The 12,932-nt window shown below is 38.7% G+C and overlaps 1 protein-coding gene across 2 annotated transcripts in view; it reads right to left on the bottom strand.

The window, feature by feature from the left end:
- The window catches only part of LAMA3 (laminin subunit alpha 3), a 114,623-nt gene that overhangs the window by 63,583 nt on the left and 38,108 nt on the right, over positions 1 to 12,932 (bottom strand). The window contains exons 15-22 of one of the 2 annotated variants that reach the window (XM_026842373.1): positions 9,977 to 10,023; positions 8,984 to 9,083; positions 7,750 to 7,802; positions 7,268 to 7,373; positions 6,444 to 6,543; positions 5,809 to 5,965; positions 2,436 to 2,568; positions 993 to 1,135 (exon numbers count right to left, since the gene is read on the bottom strand). In XM_026842373.1, the coding sequence (XP_026698174.1) occupies positions 993 to 1,135; positions 2,436 to 2,568; positions 5,809 to 5,965; positions 6,444 to 6,543; positions 7,268 to 7,373; positions 7,750 to 7,802; positions 8,984 to 9,083; positions 9,977 to 10,023 (839 nt within the window). The remainder of the gene's footprint in view (positions 1 to 992; positions 1,136 to 2,435; positions 2,569 to 5,808; positions 5,966 to 6,443; positions 6,544 to 7,267; positions 7,374 to 7,749; positions 7,803 to 8,983; positions 9,084 to 9,976; positions 10,024 to 12,932) is intronic. The other variant, XM_026842374.1, reaches the window with a different exon arrangement.

Below are 12,932 nucleotides of genomic sequence, written 5' to 3'. Positions count from 1 at the left end.
TGGTAATACATAGACAGCTGGGCGAAGTTTTCACCCAGGAGTGCAATTCACATGCACAACTCAACTGCACGTGGCTCCACAAGGGAGATTCACGTATCCCAGGTGACTGTATAAAAATACTCCATGTAATCTATTAAGGTGTGCTTCAAAAGCTGGTGTATTTTTGCTCTGCCTTGCCTACTTAAATTAACATATTAGAATTTATATATAAAAACTGTTATTGTGAGAACATGCTGGGTTAAGATCATTAATAAATTCCTTTTCAAAGGTATTAGTAAAAAACCCAGGCACAATAAGTACTGTCACTTTCACTTTGCAAGCTCTTTAGTAACATATAATGTGGTATTCCATAAATTTAACAGCACTCCAGGCTTAATGACAGAAGGCACTGGCTACTTGTTAACCCTATACAATATACATATGAATTTCAGTATGCTGTCTTGGTGATCATACATTTTTAAGGTTTTTCATAAATGATCACCTCAAACAATTTGTCTTTTTATAACAATTTCTCAGAGCCACTGTCAGAAAATTTTTTTCAGGAAGTGAAAGGAGAGTAATGATGGGAGGACAAAAACATTTAAGAAAATGACCTGCTAATCATGCAGTCCATCTTATACACTTCTTTGAAGAATTTTTGTCAAGAAACTAAGGCCTTGGTCATCTGTGGCTGAGACAAGTTTTAGATACAACACCTGATATGTAAGAATTATGAATTTCTGTGAGCATTTATGCTCAACCAATTGTGCTGTATATTAGTATTACTTTATTCTTTGAAGGTACAGATTCTAGATAAATTCTGTAAGCACAAGAAAAATTAGAGCAGGTGAAAGTCAGAGAAGAAAACAGAAGTGTAAATTTACATAATGATACTCTGCTGCTGTACTGGTGCTGAATTTCAGCTGTTTGCAGGGTTCTTCCCGGCAAATAACTCCAGAGCAATACTATCAAGACAGCCTTCAAGCACTTGTTTTCCTCAATTGTTTTCTTACCAAGAGGACTTCCTCTGCCATTATACTGAAAGTCCACATGCCTGGAACCAGTGAGAAAGGCTCTGCGGAGCTTATTCCTGGGATTGTGACAAAAGCTGGCTCCTTGCTGGGTGGGAAGACAAACTCTTTGCTCTGAGCAGCCCCTGCCAGGAAAAAAAAAAAAAAAAAAAATCAAGCTAAAATATAAGGGACTGTGTAAAATGTCTCTACCTGCTTAGTGTGTTGCACTGATGATTTCATCCATTAAACTTGGTCTAACAGGAGCTGATCAATTTTTTTCTGTCAATACATATTAACACTGCATTTGACCATACACAGTAATCTACAGAGCTATTAAGTGGTTGTTGTCTTTGTTCTTATTAGTCTTGAGCAAACTGATTCAGAAAGGCAGAGCTCTGCCTCTGTAATGGTCAGTTTTGCAATATTCTGAAATGCTCATTTCTTCACTTTCTCCTTCCATGATTCTTCCATTCAAGCTGTCTCTGCACTGACTCACAATATGTTCAGCTGATGCAAGGCCTGTTCTCATGTGACTTTAAGCCAAATATTTCAGATACTGTAAGTTCTCAGTAGCATCTAAAATGTTTAGTTGCAGACAGTAACTGAAGGTAACTTCTGAGCAGAGATGATGTACAACAGAGATGTAGCTGCAGTATGCTTGAGATGTAGCTACAGTATGCTTTAGCAAAGAGAAGTTGTGAGGATCAATTGTTATGAATATTAATGGTTTCCTCTTTGAAGCCCCGGGACACAGACAAAAACTGGTTCCCTGCTTTCCAGCCAATATAAGCCAGACATGACCACACACTGATGCTACTCTGCTGAGTGGTATCTGTGATGTCTTCAGTTTTGTCTCCTCTAAATAACTAAAAGGATCTTATGACTAAACTCCATTAGCTCCCATCAGTATGCTGAGGTTAGTCATAATAAGAGATAATTCTGCATACAGGCTTGGTATGTTTCTACCATTCAAAGGACAGAGTACTTCTCTTTTATCAGGGCCCAAAAGGCATCACATGCTGTTGAGGTCTGTAATCAGAGCTAACTTGGTAGATTGGATTCATCATTAAATAAATGTTATTCATGGAATGAAGTCAGAAGCCACCTTTAAACTGAAATATCAAAGGCAACTAAACCAAAATAAGTGCTGTAATCCCTTCTTTAAAGGCTTCATAAAACACAGAGCTTCCAAGTGCAGAACTGAAAGTACTAAGTGGCAAACATTTGAAAAAATAAATGTTGATTACTACTGTAAGCAGGAGTTTCATGCAACACAGCCACATCAATTACACAGCAAAATATATTAGAAAAAGCACAAAAGCACTGACACTGTTAAAAGTGATGTATTTTAAGAGACATTACAAATTTGACTTAGATGCACCCTGAAAAGTCTCCTCTGATCTAACATTCATCTGATCTGTTGTGCCGTTGAGTTGCACCTACCTGTTTCAGGCTGAGATTGACAAGCAGATATGCGACCAGACACTGTGTCACCTCCAGGGTTAATATACCTCAGGATAATGCGAAATAAGTAGAGGTTTGATTTTTCCACATTCAAAGTTATCCTCACTTCATTCTGAAAAATGGAAGTTAATAAACAAAAACAGCCATAAAGTGCTGAATAGAGGAACAGTTAGAAGCCATGCAAGCACCATACTAAAGTCCTACAAGAAAACACACATGCAGACAAGTACTGGAATGGCAATGCTGGTGTATGACAGAGGATGACAGGCAAGCCTAGTGAGAAAATTAATTCACTTACAAGTATAATTAGTGCCAAAATGTTTTCCCTCAGCAACTGAGATCTTCCCTTTAGAGCTTTTTGAGCCCAGGCTGACATAGTGGAGGACTAGGTGGAAGAGCTTAGGGGAAGCCACAGTAATAGGCACAACCACCTCTGGCTGGGAAAAATAAAAAGAAAGGGAAAAAGAAGGAAAGGAAAGTATATTATTTGTTACTAGCACCCAGAGAAAGAAAAAACATCTGGCAAAGACAAACTCCATAACAGAAAAGAAAGGCTTGGGCAGCTTACAAGAGAATATAGAACAAAACCTCCTGTAAAATCAAACTCTTGTTGAATAATAGCTTATCAAGAACACGGAATGGCAGAACTGTCTGTTGATATTGCACTTTGATACATGGACAGTACTTTACTCTTACTCTCCCCTCCTGTGCCATAAAGGAGGCGTATGGAATCAAAGGCTGTCCCTGTTCCTGGCTTCCCAAGGTACAGGCCAGAATCACTGATCCTAGTCTGAGATCACACACAACACTTCACAGCATACAGACATCTCAGACTGTCACTGCAACTTCTGCTCCTCCACCACATCCCAGTTTCTTAAGAGATGCGACACCCTGCATGACTTTGCCCTGGCACTGAACTGACACCTCTGGAGCCATGATGTTCTCAAGCCCACAGAAGGCTGCATTCACTCAGCCTCCATTATTTAGCTTTCAGAGCAACAGAACTGACTGAGACATATACAAAGGCTGGTGGTGGATTAGGAAAAAATAGGATTGGTGCAACCTCAAGTGTTTTGGCTTCCTTCCTTCCATCCTAAATCCTAAAGCTCCCCTCATAATCCAGCTCCCACGAGTTCACCCACCACAACCCACTTGCTGACCCTTTCCAAGATGCTCGTGGTACAGTGACCTCCATTCTGTTTCCCCAAATGCACACAGGTTTTCTCTGTTACATACATTTGAGAACAGAGCACAAAGCCTCATTTTCTCTTACTCCTAAAAGCTACAATAAATGCAAGAATGCCAGCTCCCATATGCTGCTCTGAATGTAAATTCCTCAATTCTGTCATCACCATCCCCTAGACCTCCACTTTAACAGAAAAGCAAAGCAGAAAGCAAAGATATGACTGATGACAGGGCTGAGAGATCTATGGAGACTAGATAGCTAAAAACTAGGTAACTGCAGAAGGGCAGTGGACCAGAATGGAAAATACAAATAAGTAGAAGGTTTTACATGTGTTGTTTTAAATGGAGAAGGATGACTTCTGAAGGATACTACATGGATAAGGCAGGCATTGAGGGAATACAAAAAATACATATGAACAAAAAAGAAAAGGCAAAAGAAATAAAGAAACAAGCTTCAGGAGATTTATCCAAATGGTTTCTAAGATTTTATGGAAAGTCTAGAAGACACAGTGAAGGGAGAGAAAGAAGAGATAATTGATGAATGAGGGAGGAAGAGATGACGGTCCCTGAGTTCAAGCAAAGGCAGGGAATGGGTAGAAATTATTCTTTGAGCTCTGTCGCAAACTCAGGCAACTCTGGTCAGAGCTTTAAAATTGGAGCCTGACTGTCAGCTTCTCAATCTATAATGAGACAACCATGTCAGCAGCATGACAGAGCACCAGTGACCTCCGCTGAGCTCACACACAGCTTATTTATTTCACCTCAAAAACTTTTAAATGTATTGAAATAGTTTCTTTTCACAAATAGTTGTGACATTAGCCTTTTGTGTGGTAGATGTGGTAACACTATTTGTCTTCTACAAAGTAAATGTCCGGAGGATTATTTCAGGGTCCTGCAAGATACAAAAATGCTATATCAAAACTAGGAAGGTCCCTTGAAATGAAGAACATGAGACTGTCTCAGTTATGCAAGCATCTAAGGAGGGCCTGGAGCTTACATGAGTGAAAAGCTTTAACCAGGTAAGCAAAAAAATCCACACACTTTTAGCAAGATTAGAGACTAAGCCCTTTCAATACCACTTTACAAAATGCAAATCACTGGATATACAAAATCTATATCACTGGATATGAAGTGCAAAAAGCAGCTGAGTTAGAAAGCAGAAGTTAAAAAATCACAGCTACTGGAGAGTTGCCTTTATTTGTGAATGTGGAGTAATCCTGAAGATCCAACAAATATGAGCTCTGGGATAAAAAAATCCCAAACGAACAAAGAGAAAAGAGTAAAAAATGAAGAACAGAAAGGAAATCACTATGTTTGTGCAATGGTTATGTGCTTATGTCTCAGTCTATAGTGGTCCATTAGTCCTTGGACAATTTATGGAGGCTGGACACAACTATAACAGAAGAGTGAGCAAATCCCATTTACTGCTCAAATCTAATGTTTTAAAAACCTGGTTCACTTGCTCAGCAGTTCAGCCCAAAGTCTCTTCTCACACAATTAAATTATGGTGACTTTCTTCCTCTGATTTACAACTGCTGTTGTTTAGCTTATTTGTAGACTGCCATGAAACTAAAATAAATGTTGCCAATATGCTCCTCCTCACAGCTTATTTTACTGAATCACGCATTTTTCTGTTTGTGTAATGCAAAGTTATCATTCCTAATAAAAACTGGCACCTTACTCTTCTTCACCCAGTATAAGTTGCAAGTGTAAGAAGACTTCAGTGACAGCACTGTGATAGTACCTGAAAATCTTATGGACACAGACTGCCAAGGAATTGTGTAATTCAAATTATTTAGCCAGGCATCAAGCTTCTGCTGTTTCCACTGTCCTTGGCATGACAAGAATTTCTGCACTCAATATTATAGGCTTTAAAGCTATTAGTTCTTTTGTTTACACCTACTGCAAAATGTGTATTTCTCACCAAAGAAACCCTCAAAGAACATTTCTGAAGAACATATATTTGCACAAGCAATGACCAACTTACAATAATACCAAGATTTACTAATCCAAACAGCGATATAGTGGCAAAAGCTTCAGGTTAGTGAGATCCTGTCCTTTTTTCTGATTTCTCCATGACCTTGCACACACATAGCGGTACTACAGAGACATTTATACCATACACCTATGTTTTCACCCCAAATCCTTGAACGAAATAACAGCTTACTTGTATAGAGGACATCTGGGCGTATCCTCTCCAACTGAAGCTAGGAAATTCCTGTGGATCATAGCCAAATCGAATTTCCCTTCCCTTGACAGTAGTACCATCTTCAATCTCAAACTTCATGTGGTGCAGATCAGGGAAAAAATAGTTTTTTTCAGGCCTTTCAAGGAGAAAAAAAAAACAATAATAAAGAATTACCAGTTGCTGTATGGTCTATGTCTAAGAGCATACATAGGAAGGTGACCTGCTGACGACTGAGGAATCCTGATAACAGCTAATAAATTCAAGACAGCTGATAAGATGTATGTAATGAGAATTCTCTTTCCAGAAATTTTACAGCTTACATATGTTTTCCTATACAACTCTTGATAGATATACAGATACATATGCAATACTATTGCAAAACAGGTATTGGTTATTTAAGGAAACAAGTAAAAAAATCTTATTTATGTTATTTTTTCTGTTATTTTTACAGAAGAAAAGTGCCCAGCATAATCAATATCAATAACTAATACAATTTACCAGCTTATTTATCAACAAATCCAGAATCTCACATGAAAGGATAGCAAGGGACTTGTGTGCAGTTTCAAAAGAACTGTGCTGAAGCATAAGCTATCAGAAGCTACAGCCAGACTCACTCCTGACAGGCCGTCCCCACGATGTGCGCCCTGCACCTGCAGCCACCCGAGGGCTCAGCACACGCTGGGCTGAGGGATCCTCCAATGTCACACCGACAGCCTGTCAGGCAAAGAGCACAAGCCAAATATCCCATCAGAAAAAAAAAAAAAAGGATAAAAATTATCAGAAAACACCATTAATGACTTGTTTCCTCCTTCCAGAGCCCTTCAGACTTCCCTCCTTTCAGGCTCTTTCAAATACATGTTAACACATATGCATGCATAATAAATCAAGCTATCAAGCTAGTATGTGTTGTAACCATTGAAGTTTTTATTGCAGCAGCAGACCTTACAAAACTGCTAAGCAGAACAGACAGCTAGCACTCTTACAGGTAACACTTGCAGGAAAATCAACCATCCTTGGCCCCACCACTCAGGAGAAGGAGTGAGAGAAGGAATGACTCCCAGTTATCTTATTTGATAAGATAACAAGCTTTAGCATCCTGTTGTGATACCAGTGCCAACTTTGACAGAGAAGCCTCAGGCATGTGGTGGTAAATGAGGCACCAGGGAAGGTGAAGTAAAGGACAGTGAACTCCAGGAGGAACACCTTTCCTCACATGAGCGAGCCACAAAATGGCTGAGAACCACACTGGTACCATCTGCCTTGTTCCCACTCCCTCGGGAAGGCAAAGGAGGAGTTATAGGGGTTACAAGAAGTAGTGCAAAATGCTGTGCACATAAGTGATTCAATACATACATCTTAAAAATCTAGTCTAGTTAACTCTAAAGACTTTTGTGTTAAGTGCAAATGTGCTACTAGAGATGTCCTTTATTCATTTTACCTCGGCAGCCAAAATAATTTGTGTTCTCGAGAGCATAATAACCAGCTTCACAAGTGTCACAGGAATCTCCACAAACATTAGATTTGCAGTAACAGTGCCCATTTTCCTGTTAAGAAAACAATTTAATCAAAAATATTTCAACACTTTTTTCAGAACTTTAATCTTCCAGTATTTTGTATTCCCTCTAATTCTAAAGTGAAAAAACATCCTAATCTCAACAAAAAATATTATCTGGACATAACTTCTATCATTTATCATCTTCAATGAACAGACCAGAAAATACATAAACTCAAGATGATGAAAATTTTTCAGGACTTCTATACATCACTAGGATATAAAACTGCTTATTTGCTGTGTAAAACCAGACACCTTATGTCCAAAAGCAATAATCAGTACTAAGATTTCCATCTTACCAAATGTTACAACAGTTTATCTTTACAAAAATCAATTTAATTACTGTGTTTCTTTTAATTTCACTTTACCTGCTGACATTCTCCAACTCCACTTAGCGTTCCACTCACATCGCACTGGCATGCTGCACAGATGAAAAAAAGTCAGTCTGCACTTCATTTTTCCAAGATACTTTTGACAGAAAAAAAACCCACCACCCTGAATGTGCAACTTTGAGTAACAGTGCCACAAGGTGCATTTTACTCTAGCAGGTTCAGAACAGCAGATGGATACTGGCACAGGTGAGAAGAAAAAACAATGGAGAAAGAATTAGGCCTTCTGTCTATGTGCTATTTACTGGTGTGCTTTAATGTGTTCTGACTCGTGTTCAACAAAAACAGTCTTGAGTTTGGATTTACAATTGTTTTTTTTCTTAGAAACATTCAGACAGTTGATGCAAAACAGTGTCTTCAAGCCTGATTGGCATCTTCTATGCTGCAGTGCTACTGTGGGACCAGTTCAATTCTCAAATATTGCAGGAAGCAGCTATGTTGACCTAAAGGTCTGGTGAAACCCCATATTGACTCTGTGACTGAAGGCAGAGAAGATGAAGTCCATTAAAGGTGCAGCAATTAATCTTTCAGTAGATGTTTAGACTGTACAGCATTTAAAGATTTAGAGTGAAAGATGTAATGATATCGGTATGGGCTCTAAGGCCACTCATCCCATCTAGGTGGCTGTTGTGCTGGAACCCCAAATAGTTGGGGAGAAAAAAGATCTTTACCTTTTTTTATCTTTATCCTTTTTCATCTTTAAATTAATTATTATCTGCCTGAAAAACACACACTCACTGTTAGCAAACATTGAAACTTGCACACAGATTGGTATTATATAGACACAAACCATAACAGATTTGTCACACCCTGAGGCCACAAGAAGGCTTTTCACTCCTCTACAAGCTAGGAGATGATAATAGATGGAAAAGCACCTTTTTCTCTAATAAATGAGACAAATTCTGGTTTCAGTGTTAACAGCAGAAATCCTGTCTCACTCCAGTAAAACTGCCACAGGGCCACATGAAGTACACATCACTGTAACCCAGAGCACACCTTGGTCCAGCACTAGCAAGCACTCATGAAATTATGGTCTAATTTCTAAAAGCAGCTGCTGGTATCATGGGGAATTTGGTGTTACAATTAAGTAGCATGAAAAACATGCTGTTAACAAGAAAGTCACTGAGCACCAAAGATGGAGACAGCAAATAAAGATGACTTCCAAAAGAATAATACATTCCATAACCCAAAGAACTATGTCATGAAGCCATACCTGTACACCCCTCAGGGTTTTCTTTGGCCAGGTTCCAGTACAACGGTTTGCATTTACTACAGGTAGGACCTTCAACGTGCTGAAGACACTGACAATAGCCCTAATGACAGAAAACAGTTAACATAAACATGGATTCAACCTTTTCATAAAGACCATACTGATCTTTAGATCTAAGAAAAACCTAGTATTATTAACAGCTCAGGCAGTTTCCTGACTTTTACAGATTCACGAAAACTGAGGCTGATTCAGACTTCCCAAGATTTTCCTGTCTCATACTATCAGCACAGGATTGTTCTGTCCTGTGTATTTTTTCCATATCTTATTCTAAAAGTCACAATGCACGTGCTTTCCAATTCTTTTGTAGCCTTATTAGAACTGCTCTGAAGTATTAACTGTTTTGCAAAAAGTTTTTAAAAAATTTCCTTGAAAATAATCATTAATTTTCATGTTTAGTCCTTCGTTTCTGTATACATGAGCCTACATAGATGCCTCTTCCATCAGTCAGACTTACCCTCTAGGTCTTTGCTACAGATTTAGCAATGACTGCAATTTCGGGTGATTTGCTACGACTAATAACCATCACTGTATTAATACAATAGTAGTGGAACAGCAACAGTTACAAAGAGATAATATTTTTTTCAAGAATAATTTGATGCTGAAATGGCCTTTTGCAACCCTGAACCAGAAAGTCTTTGAGACATGCATAGGCTTATATGCCATGTATGTAGTAGTGTTCTAGCAGACCAAGACATAAACAGTACACATATTCTATATATAAAAGATAAAAACCTCCACCCTCAACAGCTAATTGCACTGGTATGATGAAAGAACAAACCATAAAGTTTATTTCCACTCTTACTCTGCAAACAAGCTTGTGCAATGCTTTCACAGTCTAAGAGCAGGCTTCAGGACTTGATCAATGAAGTAAATGAATTCAGCAAAGGCACATGAATTAGTAACATGTACTGTTAGCTGCAATGATAGAATACTTACAGAATGAGAACCAGCGCTACCTGAAGGGTCACATTCACTGATGACACCTTTATGAAATTAAAAAACAAACACATTGAAACAACTTCTGAAAACAGAGTTGTGGAATGTAGTAGTGCATAAGTAAAATGTATCAGGTGTGAGTTTGAAAGGGCTTTTTAGTATGGTTAGCTTGGAGGTACTCAAATACTTTAAACTTCAAGACAAACAGAAGCTTTTAATATTGATTTTCCAAATGTGTATTTAGCCTTGGTTTGGCACACAAGGTAGTCACTTGGAAAAATATAGCACAAACCTACAGAACTTTTTTTAAAGTTCCTGTGACATCATCTTAAAAAAAAAAAAAAAAGGTTTTAATCTTATAGTTCAGTTCATGAAATAACATACTGAATGACAAATAAACTCATCTAATATGCGATCCTGCTATGTCACTCCCTTCCTCCCCATGCTTCAAGGGGTTTCTATAAAACTTTGCACACAGCAGACTGCCCCAGAGAATGCTGCAATAAACACGGGGATGATCTAAATCAGAATGGAGGAATTTCCCCCAAAAGTGTTACCTTTGCAGTAGGGGAAACTGTTGCCTGCAGAAAGGCATCTGTCACACTGTCGCCCTGTGACACCCGTTTGACATGAAACAAAGAAAATCACTCTTTCGTGGCAGCAGATATTCTTTATTGCGGCGCCGGGCGCATGGGGGATCTCTCCGCCTAGCATGCGCGCCTCAGCCTTTGTTCTTTCGGTTTATATGCTACTTATACATACATATTCATAGATTGTTGCGAAACGCCTATACATATTCATGACCTGTCCCGCTTCGTATTAAAATTAGGTCTCCTCCTTCTTGTGCTTGCGCAGTTTTACTGTTAGGTGGTCGTCGGGGGTCTTTAGTGCTGGATCTTCATCGCCACCTACAGTAACCTCTGCTTCATCTTCATCACCGGGAGTAACCTTTGGAGCTTGCGCATGCTTAGTACTTTCTTGGTTCTTATCTAAACCGCAAGCCTGGTTTCGGCCGGTTTGGAGGGTCTTACAAAGGGTCTGTCTTGTAAGGATAGCCGAAGCGAGCTAAACAAAGTTAGGGCTTACAGGCTCTTACGAGGGAAGTTAGAACTGAGTACATGGTGTTGCTTAGGCGGTTAATGCTTAGCCTTTGCGGTTAGCACGAAACACACTGGTACTTGGTTAAACAATATGTTATTCTATAAAGATAAGGTTAATATACAATGTAGGATATTAATTCTACTTCTTAGGGTTTTTCCTCTGTATCACTACTTCTTAGGGTTTTTCCTCTGTATCAATCCCCCCTTTTTCTAAAAGTGTTGCAAATTCTTTTGCACTTAAATAATGCCATTCGTTTTAAGAGATTTGGCAAAATACTTGCCCGTCTCTACTTGATGTTTGAGTTTATTACGTTTCCAAGATTCGTAATTTTCAGTAGCAGAAGAACAGCACCACAAAAGACAGCGAAACATTAGGCAAATAAACAGGGCTAGAAATAAAAGAAGAACGGCAGTGAGAAGGAGCTGTTTAAGCCATTTAAAATCTGGTAACCACGAGGTTAATTTGTCCCATAGTTCCTGAAATCCCCATGAGGTATCGTCCTGCGCGACTATGTGTAAAACTTGGGTATGTTTCCAAATTTGAGTAAGATCAGTTCCTACCCGTTTATCCTGGTTTATGTATGTACAACAATGTTCATTAAGCACTGTACACAAGCTTCCTCCTGCAGATAAACTTAACTATATTTGATATGTTCGCATATTAATTCCCCCTGTCTTTTACTCTAGGCAAAATCATTTACCCTACATATACTCTGTTTTCTGAAGTGGAACTGGATAATACTTTGCTTGAAAGTTGCTTCGTAATGCATTCTCATGTGCTCCAAGTAGAGAAGTTAAAGATGTTAGTCGCTGTAGCATTCTCCAATTCCAAACAAACAATATAGTAGACAAAGCAAAACTAATTAATACTAATATCAAAAGGACAACAATGGGGTGACATAACCTATTTAGGATACCAGTTGCAGTAGGTGACCATCCAAAAAGCGCGTCCCACCAGTTGTGTTTGGTATCTTGTTTTATTCTTTCGAAGACCCTATGAATTTCCTCTGTGTCATGGTGGACTGTTATCAAGGTTTTCCGTCCATTTTCTTGGGCCTCCTCCAAGATTTTGATCAAATCTTGGTGTGTCAATAATTGTTTTACTAGTGAAAGGTTCATTCCAATAGGTGTGGGTGATAATTCGTGAAACAGCATGTAATTGGATTTTATTAACTGGTGGGATACGACTGGTGCCGAATAAGAGAAGTCACATCCAATAATTTTGACAAAGTTACAAATACAAAAATTAGAATGATTCTTACTATCTACTATTACTCTATCTACTGTCACAGAGTCACATGCAGTTCTCAAGCATACACAACCTTGGCCAGTATATATAAGTATTGTCTTTTGATTGTTGTCTGGGTGGACTTCGAAATGGCAAATGCTTTGCTCAGTATCGAGACAAATATCTTGAGCATCGATTGTGTTACCTTCACAAATGAATCCGTGTTGATGTTGTGTAATACAAGATTCTAAATTTACAGTTTGCCATTTTTCATTCACCATTCGAGCCCATACTCTATGTTCAGAAGGATAGAGTAAAGTTCCATTGTGGTTCAATCCTAATGCAATGATGGGGTGAATTATGTATAGTGAAGCATTACGTATGGTCAATACAAAGGTTGTGGCTGTATTAGTGATAGGATCATAGGTGAAGTTTACTAGAGTCCACCAGGATTGGAGATTTCTCTCAAAGTCAGTGGCACTGTCCCAAACAATTTTCCGAATTTCGGTGGGGAAAGTACCTTCTTCACCTTCTCTTATAATTGATGCGGCCACTGATTGCATCCATAATTGTGCCTGCGTGCAACTGATAGCTAAAGAAACATTATCTTGGACTACACCAAGTGCAT

The sequence above is a fragment of the Athene cunicularia genome (assembly GCF_003259725.1).
Source record: "Athene cunicularia isolate RWA chromosome 2 unlocalized genomic scaffold, athCun1 chr2_part1, whole genome shotgun sequence".
Classification (NCBI taxonomy): Eukaryota; Metazoa; Chordata; class Aves; order Strigiformes; family Strigidae; genus Athene; species Athene cunicularia.
The sequence above is the reverse complement of the archived record's forward strand: the minus strand, read 5'-3'. Positions and strand labels throughout refer to the sequence as shown.